Below are 21,147 nucleotides of genomic sequence, written 5' to 3' on the forward strand. Positions count from 1 at the left end.
TCCCGGCTGGCTGCAGTAGTTGTTAATGTCCTATAAGAAATACCTGTCCACACAGAATTATTTTGCAAAGGGATCTTGAGAGGCAACTACAAGCACGGATTTTCACATAGTACTGTTAGCCTAGACTTCCTCTTGGGCTCCTCTTTATGTCCCCAGTCTGCAAGTCCAGGGGACCCACTGCAGCTTGCTCTTAGCACTGAACGTCTGTTGGACCATGTTCAGTTACTACGCACAGATCACAGAAGCCTTAAAATGCTTGCTGTGGCATTTCCTCTGATCATAGGAGCAGGCCACTGAAACAAAATAAGGAGTATAAGGGGTATGGGAACTGGGGTGGTTTCTGCTGGTTTTGTTGTAGACGAGGAGGCTTGAAAGGAAAATGGAACAGATACAAAACTCACCCACACACAGACACATGCACATACATGCCCAGCCAGACACATGCTTTGAGCATACACAGATACACCCAGGCAGACACATGGGTTTGTGCTCTGACACAAGATAGTTGCCTCCAAATGCCTGTGGACACTTTGTAAATCACAGACTTCAACGGAGAAGACTAGAAAGTCTTCAAGTCCATCTGCCCCTGGCCAGTGTGAGATCCTTCCCTGCAGTCTATTTGTATTTTGTCCAGCCTAGTTTTAATTATGCCAAACAGTGTGACTATTTTCTTGTCTCTGAGAGCATTTTTCTACCACCTAATATGTTTAACTGTCATGATTTTTTTCATGGTATGCTGTCTGAATTTCCCTTTTTGTAATTTTGTTGCAGTTCTCCTGGTTAGATCCCCTTGAACCACAGCAGATAGTTCCTCTCCGCAATTGGGAGTTCACCCCCTTCAGATAGTCACAGACTTTTAGCATACCATTTAACCAAGCTTATTTACTTCTTTTAATCTGGCTTTGTAAACTAGTCACCTCAGCCTGCTGAGCATGTTGTTGCTGGTGTCGTTCTTGCTGTTCCCTGAATGGGTGCAGAATTGGGCTGCCATTCCTGTGTCAACACCAGATGTAACAAGCTTCCTGCCCCCATATATGCAGCTCACAATTGTGCTACCTTGCTTGCATCTATACTGCATAATGCATACGTATCATGTTTACCATCCACTGTCACACAGGATTGCTTTTAATGTTGCTGTCATGAGTCCCCATGTATAAAAATACACCCCCAAACCTGCAGATGTATTAGCTGTATGTTTCCAAATAATGACACTCTCTATTCTTCTCCCTTGCCTTCCAAGGCCTCTCTGTGTTGTCTCCTCTTGCACCGGTGTTGCTAACTCCTTCCAGTTCAGTATCTTCTGTGAATTTCATTAACATGCTGTTTACTCCTTCTCCTAGATTACTAATGAAGATGTTAAATAAGCTCAGACCTAACCAAAGTCATCTTTGCAGCATTCACAAGATATCTCCTCCCAGCTCAGTATGTTGCTGTTTGTCATTAGCCTTTGTTTACGGTCCTTCAGCCAGTTTTCAATCCATGAGGTAGCGTTCACATCCAGGCCAATTTGAATTAATTCTAAGCATATGCGAGACTGTATCAAAATGCTTTACTAAAACCCAAATATATTGCATCCCTTCATCCACTAATTTTGTAATTCTATCAAAAAAAGCAATTAAATTTGTCTGGCAAGATTTATTCTTTATAATCCTGATGCTGTTTATTGCTCATGGTTCCTTTATCCTCTAGATGTTTAATGATTTTCTCCTCCCTCTTAATATTTGTTCCATTACTTTACTGGAAGGAGAAGTTAAGACTAGAGGTATGATAATTGCCGAAGATCACTTGTCGTCTTTTCTCCTGAAAGAATCAGTACCTAGGTTTTTAATTTTTTTTTTCCAATTTCCTAGTACCTCCTGCTTCTCTATGGCTTAAAAAATAGCAAATAGTAATGCAATCAGTTTGTGAGTTAATTTCAATTGCACTTCAGGACATACATCATCCAGACTGGCTGATGTGTGCATATGTATATTTTCCAACCAGTCCCTTTATCTGCTCTTTTAGGAAGTCTTCATTTTATCCCTAATTGTCTGCTTTGTCTTTAGTTTTCCTATTCAAATTTTATAAGGCAGCCATTTTTGACTCATCACCTCCCATTTTTATTGGACCTTCTTTCTAAGTACAATACCTCTTGTCTCTGATAAAACAACCCCTTTAGCTTGCAGTACCTTAGTTTCTTAATTCTTACCACACCTTTACTTTCCTTTATCTTCTCCCTGCAAGCCTTAACTGACTGCATGTATTCTATATCCACTGACCTTCCTTCTCCAGTACAAGTTTTTTTTTCTTTTTCCTTTACCTTCAAATTGTTAAGAGGTCCCTCCTGGGACCACACAGCCTGCTGTTTGTTTCTTGCTTTCCTGCTCATCAGAGCAATTGTAGTTTGTTGTATCTTAATTATGCAAGATTCTCCTGTTAAGTTTCAAATCCTTCCTGCCAGTGTTTTCTACTTGATTTCTCCAATCCCTGTGATTCTGGAGTTTCCTGAAATCACATATGTTTGTGCTACTCAATTTATTAAGTCCAGAGAACTTCAGCAGTGGATGAGCAGTGAAACCACACTTAACTTGTTTTTGCCCTCTTGACCATTTCCTCCAAGATGATGAGGCATATCTTAGATGATGACTTTTGCTCTGTTATTTGCATTGCAGCATTGTTTCTTCTGTACTTCAGGGATTGTGCTTTTCAGTATTTATGTATGCATACTAGGCTGTAATTGCTATATAGGTGCTACTTTGTGTCTTCAATCTATGTGATACCCTGTTGTTTCAAGGTGGGGGGTGGGCAGACTCTGGATCTGGATTTCCTTGAACTGTTTCTTCCCTTTCAGTACTACCAGTAAATTGAAACAGGAAAAAAAAAAAGCTGTAACGTTTTGGCAGTATTCTCTTGGTCTGGCTTTCCTTAATTTACTAACCTTTGATCGTTCCTCAGAGCCTTGGCTTTTGTACATGGGTGCTCACTAATGACTTTCACCTTTTGTTTCAGAGTAGTTCTGTATTTTGCTCCCACTAAAAGTGAATGGGATTCAATTGGAGAGAAATTAGGTTCTTGTTCTGCATGTTCAGATCTATATAACAGGCAATAATCAAGCAACAATGCCAGCAATGCTGTTTGTGCAGCAGGGACAGTGACGTTAGAAAACAGAATGGTAGTAGAGTTGAAAAACAAAGAAACTATGTCTGTTCCAACACCGCGTCTTTTCCAGTGCCTTCCGTAAGATGCATGCTTATCTGCTTTGGCCAGGTTTGGTACCAAGGATTTCTGCGATGCGCAGTGTGACTTTCTCCATAAGGTGCATTTCCATTGTGTCGTAGAGGAATGTGGTGCCCTCTTCAGCACCCTGGATGGAGCCATCAAGCATGCCAAGTAAGTAGGAGAGTGCGAGTCTTGGGAAAGCTTGAGAAAACTACAACACACACACTGCAGGACGAGAGAGACCTTACTGAGTAACTCTATTCAAGAGCAGGAACGTGGGCAGTCTTGAGGGCAGCAGTCTGGGCATCCATATGCTTCCTGTGTAAATGTGCTCAGCTAAAATTTTTGCAGGACGCTATGGCCTCTTTAATTTTGTTTCACAATAAATGCGCTCAACTTGTGAAAAAGAGGTGCCTCACAGTGTTGGCAAGGATGAGAATTGGCCATTTGTGTTCTTCTATAGCCTACTTGACAGACAGTGTGTTCAAGGAGACCCGTATTTCTCACAGCACACAAAGAAGTAAGAAAATATGGGAGGCAGAGGATCCTGTAAACCCAGCTTGTATCACTGGATACAGATGTTTTGTGGAGTAGACCGCTCCCCATCAGTGCAGTGTAGAAAGCATTTTATTGTTCTTTGTCTTGTCATGACAAATCTCTTTTTACAAGTTTTCCCCAGCTTATATGGTTTTGTTTAAGAGGTTCACATCGTGTGACTAAGGATCTTGAAATGAAGGAGTCAAACTGTCCAGCCCAACAGCAACCTCCTCCTCACCTTGCCATTGCTATATAGTAAACCTTTTCTCATTTCACATAATTTTGGAAAGTAGTAGACAGCCAGAGTTTGGTAGCCAGAACTCTAGGCTAGATAATACGGCCTGTATTACAGAGGCTGTACAGCATGCTCAGAACTCCGGGTGAGTGAAGAATGAATGCCACTGTTACAGTGAGGGGACTAGCAAAGGAAGGGTGGGATATTGGAAATTTTCCCTCTTGCAGATTTCTGTAGAGCATAATCTACAGTTCAGAACCATGCCAAGTTCCTTTTAAAGACAATGGAAGATTTGCCTGAGTAAAAAATGAATAAGGCCTTCAGCAGCTGGCCACATGACTGATTCTGAAGCAGTTTAAAGGGAAGGAGATGTTGCAAATTTTAAGACAGAAAGATCTGTTAGCACAGTTGGTCTCTGGTGTTGGAGAGTTCCCTGTAGTTCACTACTATGAACCACTGGCTTCTCACGACAGCCACGGGGAACTGCCCTCGTGGGTATAGTGATCTTACTGACTGCATCAATTCTTGCATCTCTCTGATTTCAACATGTTACTACACCCTTCTGTCTCCAGCCCTCTTAATGAATTCCCTTCTCTTCATGGACAGTCTAGGAGGCCCTAAATCTTTCCACAAAGTTTGCAGAGCCCTTTTTAGGATTTAACCTCAGCTAACAAATGTTCAGGATAAATGTTTTTAGGATTTAACCTCAGCAAACAAATGTTTGCAGACTCCTGCCACATTCTTGTTGATGTTTAATCAAGTTATATGCAATGGTCAAGAATTGACATCTGAATTACACTGTCTTTTTGCAGTTTTCACTTCCGAACTGAGGGTGGAACTGTGAAAAGCAACTCTGAGTCTCCATTCTCAACTACTACTGAGAGTAAGTCTTCACTGGCTCCTTCATCACCATCTGCTACTTCTGTCAGCATGGCAAATGCTCCTGCCCTCGACGTGCCCACTCCAAGTCCAGCTACTGTGCCCTCTGCCCCCACACTGCTCGCTTGGAAGCAGCTGGCTTCAACCATACCCCAGATGCCTCAGATCCCAGCATCAGTGCCTAACCTGGCAACTTCACCCTTGGCAACGACTTCCCTGGAGAACGCCAAGCCTCAGGTCAAACCCGGATTTCTCCAGTTCCAGGAGAAGTAAGTTGTAGATGCTGCTTGCCTCCTTATGTCCTCTCCAGCCTTGCAATCCCCTCTTTATCGCTCTTCAGAGCTGTAGTACTACATCTGTATTCACCCACTGAGAGGCCTTCTGTTTGGAAAGTACTCTGGGCTTTATTTCACAGAAAATTTACTTCTATAAAGTCTAGAAAATACCTTCAGTTATCCTAGGAAAAAACTAGGATTTTCAAGTACATTTGGGAGCACTTCTAGGTATAAGTTTAGAGGAGGAATAAACTTGCTGACATATCGCTGAACCCTTTTTTATACCTCATGAGAGGTGTACAGAAGTACATGTGTCTTGCAGTATTTTTGACCCTGAAGGCTACAGAGGAAGCATCTTTAAAGTTTTCGGCATGACCCCTGACTAGCCTGCTTCCAGATCTTGCTGCAAGTCTGAGTCTTACCCTGAGTTTCTGTAGCTGAGCAAAAATCAGTGGGCCACTGAGTGCTCAGGCATGCAAAGGTGAGGTGTTACTGCAACAAAGTACAGAGAACCAAGAGCAGATGTTTACAGCTTGCTGAAAAGGAAGCTTGCTGGATTTCTCTTGGGTTTGTCCCCAGTAAGCTCTGTGGCCTGTTCCTAGGAATGCCATCTGTAAGTGTATAATGCAGCTACTTTTTTTTTTTCCAGTGAAGAAGACTGGGGGTCAGATAGTGGAGGGGGCCACAATTGCTTGGACTGTGCCTTACCCTTACCTGGAGTGGGGGTCTCAGCAGCTCAAGGAGTAGGGAGCAATTCTGTCTCACTTCAGATTTGTCAGTTTTGCTGTCCTGGCTGAACTTACGTACAAGTATAGTAAGTCTCCTTAAATCCTGTGCCTCTGGTTTTGTAGTGGTAGTTTACAAAGCAATTCACAAGGGAAGTGTTTTGTAGAACATAACATACCTTGCTGAATGTTTTCTAAAAATGTTGAAGAAGTTTCACAGTGTTGCTGTGATGGTTGTGTTATTTCTGTTACGTAGACAGAAGGAGGCACAGAAGTTACGTGGTTTACAGGCGAACACAGGAGTCCAGCATTAGATTAGGCGTTACAGCTTAGTTATTCAGGCTGGTGGATCTGGGTCATATACTGACAGCTATTTGTCTGCTTTCAAAGAAGTGTATTAATTCTATTTCATGTATCTGAGTAGGTATCACTGGGTACAGTGCCTGGAATCCAAGAGATCAATGTTCAGCTAACTCCGATCTGACCTCTGTTTGTGTAGCCAGAAATCCATGGAATGGGAGGGGGGAGTAAGGTACCAAAACCATTTAGCTGATTAAATCGGAGACTGCCAGTCTTTTCTAATCAGGGGAAGCCCTGGCATCTTGCAGTGTGCATGCCCAAGAGTTTCATTTCAGTTACACAAAATTGAGATGGGAGAAACTATCTGAATCCATTGAGGTAAGTACAGGCAGAAAGGAAGAAACAGCATCTATCCAGATCTTGAGAGCTTTAAATTGCAATTGTGGCTCTCAAAGACTACAGAACCCACCATGCATTGCTGTATTTTAATAATCTTAATCAAGAAAGTGCACTAGCTTGGTGGTATTGCAGTGGTGTTGCCAGCATCGATTTTACTAAAGAGGAAGGTGGCTATGGGAAATCTGTAGGCCGTGTTTGGAACAGAGGCTTCAGCTGGGCTCCCCTTGAATTAAATTTTGGCAAAGAAACAAATGTGTGAAATGAGTGAAGGTGATGATTTGGTTTTGGATGTATTCCAGTGATCCCTGCCTGGCAACGGACTGCAAGTATGCCAACAAATTCCACTTCCACTGTCTCTTTGGGAACTGCAAGTATGTGTGCAAAACCTCTGGCAAAGCAGAGTCCCACTGCCTGGACCACATCAACCCCAACAATAATTTGGTGAATGTGCGAGACCAGTTTGCTTACTATTCGCTGCAGTGTCTCTGTCCGAACCAGGTAAGTGCGATTCAAAAGCAGTGTTCTAGCAAGTATGTGTGCGGGGGAAGGAGAATGGGAAAGAGCGAGTAGACTAGGAAGTGAGACTGAGACTTTCATTCCTGGTCTAACTACAGAACCATGCAAGGGTCTTAATTACGTGGTCTAGCAAAATGTTTGGTTTCCATCAAATTGAAAATTGCAGTGCTTTTATCTTTCTTTGACTTGGGTGAAGTGGACAGATCATTCTAGTTGCCTTAAGGGACACAATTTCAGGGAAAGCCACAAGTTAGGTTTGGGATATTTCAATGTGGAATAGCGCAATACAGAATACATGACAGCAATATAAAATGCACAAGAGGGAACAAGGTTGCATTGCGGCTTGTGGAAGATTAAAATGGATGTGATCTAGAGTATCAGTTCAGGCCTCTCGTGTCTCAGAGGGACAGTATTAGTAGCAGGCAGATGAGAGTGCATTTGTTCTTGGTATGCTTGATATGCAAATCTGCCTGTTTGCTCCTCTCTAGCACTGTGAATTCAGGATGCGAGGGCATTACCACTGTCTTCGTCCTGGCTGCTACTTTGTGACTAATATCACCACCAAGCTGCCCTGGCATGTGAAAAAACATGAGAAGGCAGAGAGAAGGGCAGCCAATGGCTTCAAGTATTTTACCAAGAGAGAAGAGTGTGGCAGACTAGGTGAGTTTCCTTCTCTTTCCCCTGTCACCTTTCTCATGTGGTCTGTCCCATATCCAGGCTAAGAATGACATGAGTTAGAGCCTGCGAGTTATGCGTAAGATGTATTTGGGCATTAAATCACTAAACGAGAAAAGGAACAAAACAGAAAGCAGTTCCTGATCTGTCTGAGTGGAAGCATGTTTTCCCAAATAGACACAAGTTAAATGGATGGAAACTGTAATATAGAGGATTTTGTATATATTTGTCTGGAGATACAGCTTCCCCTTTGTTTTTGCTTTAATTGTCAAGGCCTTTTTTTTTTGTTTGTTTTTTTCGTACTTTGTAGTCTTTTGGGCTTACTGCTTGTCTTGGGTGGAGGTTAAGGGTGCTCTTGGGAGTTAAAAAGCAAACACAGGGGAAATGCCTGCTCTGATGGAGTGCCTTCTGTGAAGGTCTTCCTGTATCAAGGAAGTTGCTGCTTTGCCTGATACCAGGCAGCTTCAAATGAAACTTTTTTTTAAGCCATTGCCAGTGTGGCATATTGAAAGTCAAAGGGCAAATAATTGGAGATAGAGGTATGGAGAAGAGCATTCAATAAACTACTCCCTTCTTCTCCGAAGCCATTCTCCGAAGCCATTTGCGAGCAGCAGGGAATACAGCATTGTGTCTTAGTGCCAGCCTCCCACCAGAGCATGGCCTAAGGAAACACCTGAGATGTGGCACAGCCTCAGACTGTGGCTTGCCCACTTGCCAAAACTATTAGCAGCACTGCAGTAGTTATTAAATCTAAGTGCCTCAAGTGTAAAACTGGTAAAACAAATGCACAACAACAGCAAGTAGAATGTGTTCCCAGGGAGGTATCTAGAGCTGAAATCCAGAGCTCTGAGCTGGGGGGAATCCTTAAAGGTAGCTCCAGCAGATCCTGAACTGCCTGGGATTCACTTAACCCTTCTAGTTGTGTTCTGGCTTAACAGAACCAGACTTCCCTATCGCTCCTGGTTGGAACAAAGGCTGAAACAAAACCAGGGTTCGGAATAACACTCCCAGGTGCTGTTTTCTCCCATTGCAAGGGAACGGCCGCAATGACCAGAAGCAAACTTTTCGGCTTTGAATACATCAAGAATTTATACCCAAGTGGTGGCTTGTTTGTGGTAACCAGGGTAATGAGTGTCAACATGCCACAGCCACTACTTACCTATGTCTCATTTACACATGTCAGTAGATTCAGCAGTTGCTGTTATTTACTCAACTTTAGGTGTTTCAGGTGATAGCAGGGGCTAGACAAAGCAGGACAATGATATATGACACCCAGCCTACACGGATGCCCTAGCAACAGGCGAGCCTTCACCTGCCCTTTGCTGATACTGTTTCAGTCCCGCCAGCACTGTTTGTTCTCCATCCCAAAGAACAGCACAACGTGATGGGGAGGGCAGATGAGGTGGGGCTGTGGGGGAGTGCAATACCTAAACAAACATAAACTTGGCATGCACATAAAACGCTATCTGTGAGCTAAAGATGGCCTGGGTGATTCAGGAGCTGTTTGGCAGCGAGGCATCTACAGGCTGTGCATGTGTCAGCAGTGTTTATTTTTGGGAGTGATGGGGTACATGCATCCAGCAATATGTACATATGCCTATAGGTTGGGCTTGCTGTGCAGTAAACGTACGTTTAGACAGCATTCTGCCTTTGCCTATGCAGATACAGGCAGCATGATGGAATGGTGTAGCTGGATGTGTTCGTGTAGGTGTATATGGTTATACCAACATGTAAATGCATGTCTACTTCCCTATACATCTCTGTGCTTTTTATGTTGCCTATGCGTATATAGCAGGTGCAGAAAGCACTGACCTTCTTTAAGGGCTGTGAGTGTTTCTGAAGCAACACACACGATTGATTTTTTTATATGTATGTTTGTGTGTGTATAAATATATACACGTGTGTTTGGCTAGGGAGGGGGAGAGAGATGAAAAATATGCATGTATGTAAGTGAAGGTGGATTGGGGTGGACAGATGATAGATAGATGAGTCAAACTGAGCCTGGCAGTAGGTCTGTACCTCTTATGTGTATACAGGTATGGCCAAGGGAAGATGCAGAACAGACAGAACCTGATCATTGATATAAAGCTGTGCTTTAACTGCAATGAGACATTATTTATCAGCTATAGAATGTAGCTGTTTAGGATTGTCTGTTAATGAGATACACAAACTCCCAGCATGCATGGCCACTATCCATGAGGAGCAAAATGTGTCAAGTGCTGTACAGAACCTGTATAAGTTGCTTGTTGTTTAGTAGCTGTCCATGTTACACAACAAATTTGGAGTGGCAATAAACACTTCCTGGCTCATTCCTCTCTGACCAGAGAGCATACACTGTCCAGAGCTAGAGCTTTTAAGAGACTGCTTTTCTGAGAGCACAGTTAAAGGGAAAAAAAAAAGAGTGAAAGAACTTCTCATTTCTAACCTAATTATGAGCATGTGTTTTTTGATTGTAACTTCTATGATACAGTTAAATGTCTTGGTTTTGTTCTCTTTGTAAAGGAAAAGGCACTAGCTAAATCTGGAGACCATTAGGCACTACTAGATGTAATGGTAATGTTCCTTTCTTTATAACAAAATGAAGAGGGATGGGACTAGTCAGCATCTCAGGCTCACTTCTTAAGTCTATGTACACTGTAATCCTCTCTTGCAGTTGCTCAGCAGGCAAAAGATCATGTGTTTTTTCCTTCAGGACTGTTCCTGAAGAACCCGTGACCACTGATAATCTTCAATCCACCAGCAATCCATGTAGGAGCAGCCTTGTTCCATCTCCAGATCATCTTCCCTCCGGTCCCGTTCCCTCTTGGTACCTTTCATGTACTACATACCATGGTTTTGTGTCTGTAGGTTGCAAATACAACCAGGTGAACAGCCACTTCCACTGCATTCGAGAGGGCTGCCAGTTCTCCTTCCTGCTCAAGCACCAAATGACATCCCACGCCAGAAAGCACATGAGAAGGATGCTGGGGAAGAACTTCGATCGTGTTCCTACTCAGGTGACTTGCTGGTTAAGTTGTAGATCTGTTTGTAGTGTTGGTCCCTTTGGTTGCTTGCTGCAGAACTACTTTAGTGCCAAGACACTTGTACTCAAACTCTTAAGGATATATGTGTGCATTGGGGGATGCAGCAGGATATGCAAGTTCACCCAAGCTAGCTTTACCTGGTTGGACTTATACAATATGAGTAAAGATGATGAAGCATACGCATCAAAGCATTGCTTAGTGTAAACAGCTTTTCCTAGTGAATGATGGAGGAAAAAAATGGAGAAGAATAACACTAAAATACTCACATTTACAACACGCACTTCCTCCCTGCTCTCTCAATATACACCAATTGGCTTATTAAAATTAAAGTGCTTAGGATGTGGAAGAATTGAACATGCTGGTTAAAGCAAACGTTTCCTGTTGCACATAAAGAATCATTTGCTGCTTCCACCTAGGATGGGAGAAATACCAGTCTCAGAATGTCTCTTCCCTTATTGATTTCGAGTTAGTTTGGGGCACTCCTTGTCCCCTCTGAGGAAGTAGCAGAGTGATGCAGTTGCTTCTTCTCTAACAACTGGGAGCAAGTGGCAGATGAGGTTTGTCTATTTCACAAATAAATTGAAGAGTTTCAACTGCAGCACTGAGCTGCTGCTTGGAATGGCAGCAGCCCTGCAACCTCATGTTTGTTCTTATTCCTGCTTGCTTTAACTTCCATTGACTTGGAGAGGAAACAAGCTAGCTTTATTTCAATGCCTGTGACTGATCTGATGCTAAGGACATCTTCTGACATACGAAAAACAAAAGGGGCCATCCGTAGAAGCAAGATGGGAACCCCCTTTCATTCCACAACACGGGAATGAGAGGTGCCTATTATTAAGTACTGTCAATAAGTTAATTGTTCAAGTTTACTGCTGTTGGATTTAATGAGTTCACAGATGCCAAGGAACTGGTGTTACTGTTGTGGTAGCTTTTGTCCTTAACATGAAAATCTTAGGTACAAGAATCAAACTTAGGAGACATTTAACAAATAGATTTGTCTTTACTACGCTTCTAGTACATGCTGAGTCTCGCCCTAAGAATTTTAGTACAGGCTGAGCAGAAAATGCTAGTTTTGACCTCCACCTCGTTTCAGTGGCAATCCTGTGTCACTTCACTGGTGGAGAAGCAGTTATCAAGGCCTGAGCAATCCTGGGAGCATACAGTGCTAGTCTTGCTCTATTGCTGTGCTTAGCCCATGGAGCAGTCCAGCAAACAACAAAACAAGGATGAAACCACAAATCAGGGCATGTGGCAAAGCTAACCGGATTGCTGTACTGCCGCTGCCTTTATGCATTTAAATGTACCAACTCCAGTTTTTCCCATTCCTTAGTGCTCGGTAGGCATTTAGTGGTGTGTTTGGATATATACATGTTGCTTCTGGGTACCTATCCACAAAACTATCCAGAGAAGACCATGCCAGGCCAGGCCACAACAGCTGCATGTGAACACAGCATACACACATATCACTGGTTTTAGCTTGTGTTCCCCTGTTGCAGTGTCTCAGCATGCAGGCACGAGGACAGTCATGTCAGTAGTTGTATTTCCAGTCTCTAAATGCAGCAGGACCTACACAGTAAGGTAGTAATGCCAAGATTAACACCTCCTGTTTTTGAATGCATCAGAATCCACACACCAGGATACTGGTGCCAAGATTAACACTCCCAGCCTCTGAGCACATCACAGTTCACATACCAGGATACGTGTGCCAAGTTTAATGCTCTGAGCTCCCAGTGAAGGAAGATTCATGCTCCTAGCCACAGTGCCATGGGTTCCACTCACAAGCATGTTCCAGCTATCCCTCATGAACTGTGGCAGAGAGAAATGAACATGCAGACAGATGGTTTTGGTCTTGGCATCTTGCTTTTGGTGTGAAAGTCCCTGTCCCCTTTTCTTGCTGCAGGTTATTGGCCACACTCCAAGAAATGAAAATCTCCCCCAGGTTGGCAGCATGGCACCCAGCCCAGCCTCATCAGGAACCCCAGCTTCCTTTCAGGGACCCCCAAGCATGATGGACACTGAAACAGATGAGTACATGGATTACACTGGCTGTAGCCCTGGGGGCATCTCATCTGAATCTTCCAATATGGACCGCAGCTGCTCCAGCACTCCAGTGGGCAATGAAAGTACATCAGCAGGTAAGGGGGAGCAGGGGTTGCCTGCTCTCTTGGGAGATAAACTCATGAAGAGAGGTCCAAGGACAACTGCACCTTAAAATATAAACTGTACCAGCTTCACAATAGTGCCTCGTACTAACCTAGCTCCCTCCATCATCTGTGAGAAGAGATCCATCAAAATGTGCACCCCAAGCATCATGAACTAACAGCTTATCTTTTTTCTCCCCTGAAGAGAGGTTTTTATCCTCTGTCTTGGAGTTAGATCTATTTTAATAACTGATTAAAAAAAAAAAGTTGTGGGCCTGTTCTGTACTTGGCATTTCCCCTGATAGCCTTTGGTATTTCCTTGTGCAGCATCTGAAGTAAGTCAAGCACTTTCCTATACTGTTGAGGTACAGACAGACTTTACAATAGCAAATATTACCTACACAGGAGGAAAAAACCCTACCATATCTTCAGAAATCAACATATAAAAGCAGCTTATTGAGCTCCCTTCCTCATACAAAAACTCTTGTTCCACTTTGTGCAGTGTTGCACAGAGGAAACCTCCATCATACCCTCTTTTTGGAAGTAAGTTTCCACCATTGTTCCCTGTTTGTCAGGATAATGTGTAGCCATCTCCCACTGCCTTGTTTTACAGGGTCATCTTTCAGTAGTCGGGTATCTTTCATGAATTCTGTTATTGTCAGGTGGGATCCAGGGATCTCTTAGCTGTCCTTCCCAGGGCTAAGTGTTAACATTCTAGACAGGCTGCCTCACTGAGTTTGCTTTAATTTTGTACACCTTTTCCTACTTTTCTTTTCCCGCACCAGTTAGGTGAAGGTTATCATATGGCATATCTAACCATATATTGTATGAACGCTGCTGGGTCATGACAGTGGTTGTCCCATGACATTAAAGCTCCTCCTAAAGAGTTCTGGTGGGACGGTGGTTCCTGGCACTCTGCCCTTTGTCAGTACGCCATCTGGCCCAAATCACACTTCCTAGGAAATGGCCCCCGCTGCTATCCAGGTAGCGAGCAACTCCACCTGCCCAAAGTAGAAGACTACCCTTATAGCTATTAGTTGGTACAAGCTGGCACTATACAGATCAAAAAGGATCAGACAAGCACGGATTTCTGCATGAAAGCCTGTGGCTCTTCCCCCATGCCACTAAAGCCACCTTACATCCTGCAGAGACAACCCTCCTCTTCCTGATGCTGTCAGTTCCTCACCTTCTGTTTCTGCTCTGTTACAGTTCTGTTTCATGCATTTGTGAATGTATTTTCCATTTTCTTCATACTGCTTCTGCTCTTGGGGGTCTCATTTAAGTTCTTTTGTTTTTGTTTTGTTTTTGTTTTGTTGGTTTTATTTTGGTTTTGTTGTTTTTTTTTTCTTTTCCTTTTTTTCTGCTTTTTTTCTCTCCACATTCTCCAGGCTGCCTGGTTCCTTCTACTACTGCTGCTGCTGCCGATGATGCTACCCACAATGCACCACAACCTCAACCACCATCTCTGCCTCCATCTTTCTCACAAGCCCTGCTTAGGTCTCCCCTTCCCACCCTCCCCTATCTTTTCTCTCCATCTTGTCTCTCATACTCTCTGCTCAGTGCCACTCTTGGATCCAGCAGAGGCATTGTCATGCCTGCCAGCAGCACCACTGGGTTTTCGCCCATCATTGCCACTCCAACTCCAGTAAAAAGTGACGTTCCCTTAGTTCAGGATGCAGCAGGTAACACTTCTTTGCTTTCTCTCTTAGTGTCCTGTGCCCATCTCCTTCCCCACTCACCCTACGCACATTTTTTTCTCTGCACCTTTAGGCATACGTCACTCTGTGTCTTATTTAACTTTATCCAAGGGCCTGTCCATGCCTACTCCTTTTATCTGCTGGCACAGTAACCGCAGCTGAGAAGGGTAACCAAAACCACAGCAAATCATAGAGAGACATTTGGATACCTGAGAGCAATTTCCACCAATTCCAAACTATGAGAAAAATGTAACAAAATCCACAGTTTAAAAAGCACTTTTCAGCCTCTTGGTAACAGCAGGATGGCCACAGAGCAAACTTTGCTCATGTAGCATTAATGGGACTTGGAATCCTTGTTTAGATCTTCCAGGCCACCCAACCCAGTGCCCACCATAGTCTGCTGCCCACATCTCAGCAGGTAGATGTCTGACAAGGTATCCAGTTCCTGTATTTTTATAGATCTTGTAAGCTTCATTGCTTCTTACTCATACACAAAGCCATAAAATTCAGGACTGCTTTCCCTAGCACCAGTAACAGAGTGAACTACAGTCAGTGTCACTATGATGACATCATCAGACAGCTCAGGCTGTTTCTCACACTCACTGTTATTGACATCTGCTCTTAACAGCTGCAGAAAATACATCTAGATTTTTAGTTCTAAGCTGCCATGCTTCCCATGTGTGACTAAGATCAGAGATGTCTCCGGCTGGGGATTCTAATTCCAGCTGGGAATGGTTTTTAGGGTGTGTCTCAGTTTTTGGCTTCTTTTCCCAACTCCCAGCTCTTTTCTAGTTAATTAACGGCATACTTGTGCTTAAAGTTCACACTTAAGAGGATTCAGGCAGCCTACAAATGTCCCAGTCATTCTTCCTGCCAGTTTTAGCAATGCACAAATCCAAGGTAAATGAAATGGTTGGGAGTATGGCTGGAGGACCAGCTCCACTTGGAAGTTCACAGGTTCTTCTCATGGGACTTGGCAGGAGAAGGATCCTTGCCTTGTCTGGAGGAGTGTGTTCCAATGAACAAAATTCACAAGAAACCACATGTTTTGCTGCTTTTTTTTTTTAAAACTGATTTGCATGCAACCTGAAGCATCTTAACCTTGTGCTGTGCTTTCCGCTAATGATATATTTTAAAGTCTCTTTTCTTTTTACAGTTTTGTGAATGTTTACATTATTAGTAGTTGAAAAGACAAGCTTATGGCATGCAATTACCATTGAGATTTGCTTGGGATTCCATCTGTTGAGGTTTTTAATCTTCAGTTGGGTGCTAGGGACTGAACGTTGTCTGGTGGCTAAAGGAGGCGAGTGTACCAAGTTGCCAACTCTTCTTCATACCCCTGCTCTGAAACTTTGCCTGTATGGAAAACAAAATTGGTTTAACTCAAGTTTTAAGCACATCTGTTTGAACTGTTGTAAAAGGTGGGCAGATCCATTGAGTTTAAAACAGGTAAAATTTAAATTCTACTTTTTACCAGATTTCCAATCCAGAGTCTTTCTCCCAAAACGGCTTATCCCGTATTCCTGTCTGAAGGCAGACAAGATGAGCATTCATACTAATGATAAAAACTATACCCAAACCATCAAGTCTTTTTTTAAAGGAGGAGCAAGGGGTTGATCTGGATAGCAGCAATTTGTCCAGGCAACGATGCATTTACACCAGTCGCCTGGAAGCAGAGAACGAGATTTTACAATAGCAGATGTTTGAGGGGAGCAGAAAGTAATTGGTCACAGATTCTATAGCTAAGAGCTTGCTAATTTAAAATCTACAGTGAAAGAAAGTTATTCTTTCACTGGGAGCTCGTTAGATTAGCCTTAACGTGCAGTTTCCACCAGCTACATGTCACTAAGATGGTTTCACCATGGATGCCCCAAGCTGGTGTCCTTGCAGTCTGAGCAAAAGTGCCACGTAATGAATGCGCGTGGAGAAATCTTTTGTTCTTTGCTTATCCTGCAAGCTGTATAGCCCAGGCACACGAACAATGCAGGAGACTAGGCTGCTGCTACCATTGACTTGTATCTTTCAGTACAGCGCCAGTTTAACTTTTGGAGGCTTCCTTCAATGATCGCCACCTTCTCTTAAGGGGTGGTCATTTGAAGGGCCAGATATGGCAAAAATAGCATTCATCACTTTTAATACCCGCTTATCAACCAGAAAAAAAAATTATTCTACAACAGTCAAACAGATGCCTCCTTCTTCAGTCTCCTAGACAAGGATGCAAGCTGCTCTGGATTCTCAGGCCCCAGGCACTGCATGTCACAAATCATGCCTCTCTTTAAAAGGATGGCAGTTTCAGCATGAAGAGAGACCCAAAAAAAAAAAAAAAAAAAAGTATGTTTTAGTTGCAAGCTATAATTTCCAATTACACTTACAATTCTGCACCTGGTGAGAAATTCTTGCCTCCAACCTTGTCTGTTCTGCATGTTGATGCTGGAGATTGTGGTTTGGTTCTGGAAATAGCAAGCAGAGAAGGAAAAAAAGTTAATAGATATAATGAGGTCGAGTCCTTGATGTCAGCTTGATCCTAGGGGACATGAGCACTAGCCAGTTATGCTGGCCCTGTGAATGAAAGCGGAAGATAGATGAGGGCTCTTTATTTACTAGGGGCATCATGTGATTTTTGAGACCCAAGGGAAAGCTGTAGGACTGGTATTTTCTCTCAGAGTCCACTGGCTAGTGATGATGAGAATTAGCCCCATTGAACATCTGTCCATCTGTCTTTCTAAGTGCACTCATCGTAATATGTAGGCTCATTACAGTGAGGGATGTTGCAGTCTCCTGGCCAAAGTCCATCCTATTTCTATAAATTCCCCCCTTGCAGTTTTAATCACACATGGGATCTTCCTTCACTTCCTGCCTGTCCTTGGCAATTGTAGTGTATTACAAGAGCCTGGATAGGGGAAAACAGTATACACATGGCAGTTTTTAGCATGCTTAAACTCTTTTACCGCTTCAACCCTGATGAACTACAGTAAAACACCTCAGTCCTTGGATTGGAAAACAAGCCAGCTCCTCCGTATTGTCTGATTTGAGGAAGATAGGACTAGAGATTAACTAAGCAGCAAGAGAAATTGTGAGAGTAGCAAAATAGAGAAGCAACAGTTAGCATTTGGACAATATCAATATACAAGAGCAGCAATCAGAGGCAAGGTGAGATATGCTGAAAATTGAGGAAGCCATATCCAGCAGGCATCGGCCAGCCCGCAGTCCCAGAGCTCATGCTTACTTGGAGCTTGAGGGATGAGCTGCTGGGTGGGGACAGTTGCAGCATTGTGTCTTGGCAAATACAGAGCTTGCCAGGATGGTTAGGAGGTGAAGAAAGACCTGGCTGTCAGCAACACCACTCTTCGCTTTTTCTCCCCAGGGAATACCATCACTATGCCAACTGCCTCGGGGGCCAAAAAGCGTTTCTGGATTATTGAGGACATGTCCCCGTTTGGCAAGCGCCGCAAGACCGCATCATCACGCAAGATGCTGGATGAAGGGATGATGCTGGAGGGATTTCGGCGCTATGACCTCTACGAGGACTGCAAGGACTCCAGCTGCCAATTCTCTCTCAAGGTTACCCACTACCACTGCACGCGAGAGAATTGTGGCTACAAGTTCTGTGGCCGTACACACATGTATAAGCACGCCCAGCATCATGATCGTGTTGACAACCTGGTATTGGATGACTTCAAACGCTTCAAGTCTTCACTGAGTTGCAACTTCCCAGACTGTCAGTTCTCTGGCAATAGCACACACTTCCACTGTCTGCGTTGTGGCTTCCGCTGCACTGACAGCACTAAGGTGACAGCCCACCGTAAGCACCACGGCAAGCAGGACGTCATCAGTGCTGCTGGCTTCTGCCAGTTCAGCTCAAGCGTGGACTGCGAGGTGCCTGACTGCAAGTACAAACTCAAGTGCTCCCACTTCCATTGCACCTACCCTGGCTGCAAACACACAGTGGTGGGCATGTCACAGATGGACTCGCACAAGCGCAAACATGAGAAGCAGGAGCGAGGGGAGCTTCCTGCCATCTCTCCTGGCCCTGAGGGCCTTGCCCACTCCACTCTTGAGTATGACATCCAGAACTCTTCCATCAACCTGGACAGCTCCCTCAACCTCAGCACTGACAACAACAGCTCCCTCTTCTTCCTGCAGAATGCGGCTGGTGTGGGCCTAAACGATTCCCTGGACCTCAGCAAGAAGCAGTCAGAAGTCACTGAAGGTCCATCACCGAGCAGAGCCGGGGCTGCACCGCAGGAGAGGGGGGCAGTGGCATCTGGCTCTGGTGATGTGGAGGATGAGGATGACTCTTCCCAAGAGGATGAAGAGGATGATGAGGAGGAGATGAATGAAGAAGAGGAAGATGATGAAGAGGAGGAGGAGGATGATGACGATGAGGAGGATGATGAAGAGGAAGACCTGAACACAGATTCTGAAGAATCGCTCCCTGACCCTGAGGGCCTGGCCACTAAAGAAGATGGAGAACCAGAGGAGGCTGCTTCTTCCACAGACCATGGCGATGCTTCCAGGCCACAGGGTGAGCCGCCCCTTACTCCAGCCCCAACTCCTGCTCCAGCTCCATCTGCTGCCCCAGCCTCTACCATTGCTCCAGCAGCTTCTCCTTAATCTTAGAGACAACAGCGGCAGTGGTTTGGTTTTGCTCTTACACAGAATTACTAAGAGGACCCCATATGAGGCAAGAACAGAGATTGGGATGGCAAGTGAAAAACAAACTCCGTGCCACACACACGAGAGAGAGAGAGGAAGGAAGGAAACCCATGCCCCTCCACAGGCCCCATAAGAGAGACAGGTTCGCAGCAGGACTGGTGCTGCGTCGCTTCATTCTGCAGATCACAGAACATGGGGGCAGGGGGCAGCAAAAAAATACCCTTTTATACAGACATGAACCTTGAGGGTACTGGCTGCTTTTCCTTGCTCCCTGCATGGTGCGTGGGGCCTGTGCCCATCTGGGGACCCTTTGTTATGGGTGGGGCTCTATCCCCCCATTTTTCTTTCTGGGTTTTATTTTTCCATGTTTTCAGTTGTACGATATTAATAATAATCTCCACTTCTTGGAGGGGGGTGGGTGGGAACAACAGGTAATGAATTTTAGAAATATATATTTGTGTGTGTGTCTCTCTCTATATATATAATGTACACACACACACACATATATAATATTCAAGGAATTGGTGTCACAGAGACAACCAGCTCAGTTTTTGCCAGGAAGGAGGGGGCGAGGGGTGTGCGCTTTCTCTCTCTCTCCATCCCCCCCCCTTCTTTCTCCAGCATTAAATGAATGGCATCAGGCAGCAAGGGTGGGAGTGGGTATTTATTGTCACATAAATGAGGACGCATTAATGAATGAGCAGGGGTGGGAATGGGACACTCCTCTGTTCTTCCAGATCCTTTTTACTATTAATGATAATAATTTTGAATGCTATTTATATTGTAAAACTTTCTCAGTCTACACTTTCTCTGTAGGACACCTCTCCTCGTCCCTGCTGTTCTGCCTGTAGGGATTTAGCTGAAGTAACTTGGGAAGAACACAGCGGGCAGTTAAAGGGTCTGTCACACTGGAGGACTGGGGTTAATCTCCCATCCAGTTCCATCTCATCCCAACCCCCAGGTGCTTCCCCTCTGTTAGAGGGTGAGGCATTTTTGTGGTGCTTCAGTATCCCCATCTCAGGAGGTTGTGAGCCAACACTGTCCTGTGGTGCAGCACAAGGAGCACCGAGCAAAAAGGGCGTCTTAGCCATTAAAGCAGCCTTGAAAATACTATTTGCCCTCTGCCCCAAGCAGTCGTACAATGACAGTTACGTCCTCAGTCCCCAGGCCCTCATCCCGTCTTTCTCTGGGGAGGGGGCAAGTCTGTCTTTCTGGGTGGACTGATAACAGATCTCTGGTGACTTCTGGGACAGGGTGAAGGCACCACTGAAGAGGGAGGAGAAGGCAGGCAAACATTCAGGATCCCACTGTGGGGTGTCCTGCTCAGATTGGGGTCTCTTCTGCTCAGCACTGGGGCAGGGAGGGGGACAACGCTGTTCTGCAGCACCTCCGTAGCTATTGGCCCAGTCAGGGTTTTTGCAGCTGCTTCAACCTACGCAGCACAGAGAACTCCAAGATGGGGGGAGATGCTAGCTGAGGCCAGGATGTAGTCCAGCTAAGAATTAATGCATTTCTGCAGCCATGCTGATAAAATTTGCCAAGTAGGGCTAATAGCCTGGGCACTGCATAAGCAAATGCAACTGTACTGTGTTGAGACCTGCCACCTCCAGCAGCTTGGGCTTTCCCCTGGTTACCAGCTCTTCCCAGCTCTCTTTTTTCCTAGCGCAGTCTGGGAACACACACTACTACAGGATACTGTCCCGGACTCTGACAGGTGAGACAGTAGCTGTTTGACCCCAAATACCCGCCTAAGTCAGAGAGAGGCCTTGTCTACATACACCTGGGCTCCAGAAAGACTAGCCGTATGAATTAATTCTGATAATAGTTATTTCAGTGCCAGTTTGTAAGTATATCAGCCTAGCAAAAGGTTCCTTGTGTCTGAAGTTTGTTC

At 44.5% G+C, this 21,147-nt stretch overlaps 1 protein-coding gene across 1 annotated transcript in view; it reads left to right on the top strand.

The window, feature by feature from the left end:
• CASZ1 (castor zinc finger 1) overlaps window positions 1-19,214 on the top strand; it is a 32,320-nt gene extending 13,106 nt beyond the window's left edge. The window contains exons 8-15 of the mRNA XM_010296313.1: window positions 3,247-3,369; window positions 4,783-5,118; window positions 6,848-7,046; window positions 7,553-7,724; window positions 10,587-10,735; window positions 12,663-12,897; window positions 14,292-14,585; window positions 17,965-19,214. Of these exons, the coding sequence (XP_010294615.1) occupies window positions 3,247-3,369; window positions 4,783-5,118; window positions 6,848-7,046; window positions 7,553-7,724; window positions 10,587-10,735; window positions 12,663-12,897; window positions 14,292-14,585; window positions 17,965-19,214 (2,758 nt within the window). The remainder of the gene's footprint in view (window positions 1-3,246; window positions 3,370-4,782; window positions 5,119-6,847; window positions 7,047-7,552; window positions 7,725-10,586; window positions 10,736-12,662; window positions 12,898-14,291; window positions 14,586-17,964) is intronic.
• Window positions 19,215-21,147: the final 1,933 nt, after the last annotated feature.

This window comes from Phaethon lepturus, unplaced genomic scaffold (assembly GCF_000687285.1).
Source record: "Phaethon lepturus isolate BGI_N335 unplaced genomic scaffold, ASM68728v1 scaffold17741, whole genome shotgun sequence".
Classification (NCBI taxonomy): domain Eukaryota; kingdom Metazoa; phylum Chordata; class Aves; order Phaethontiformes; family Phaethontidae; genus Phaethon; species Phaethon lepturus.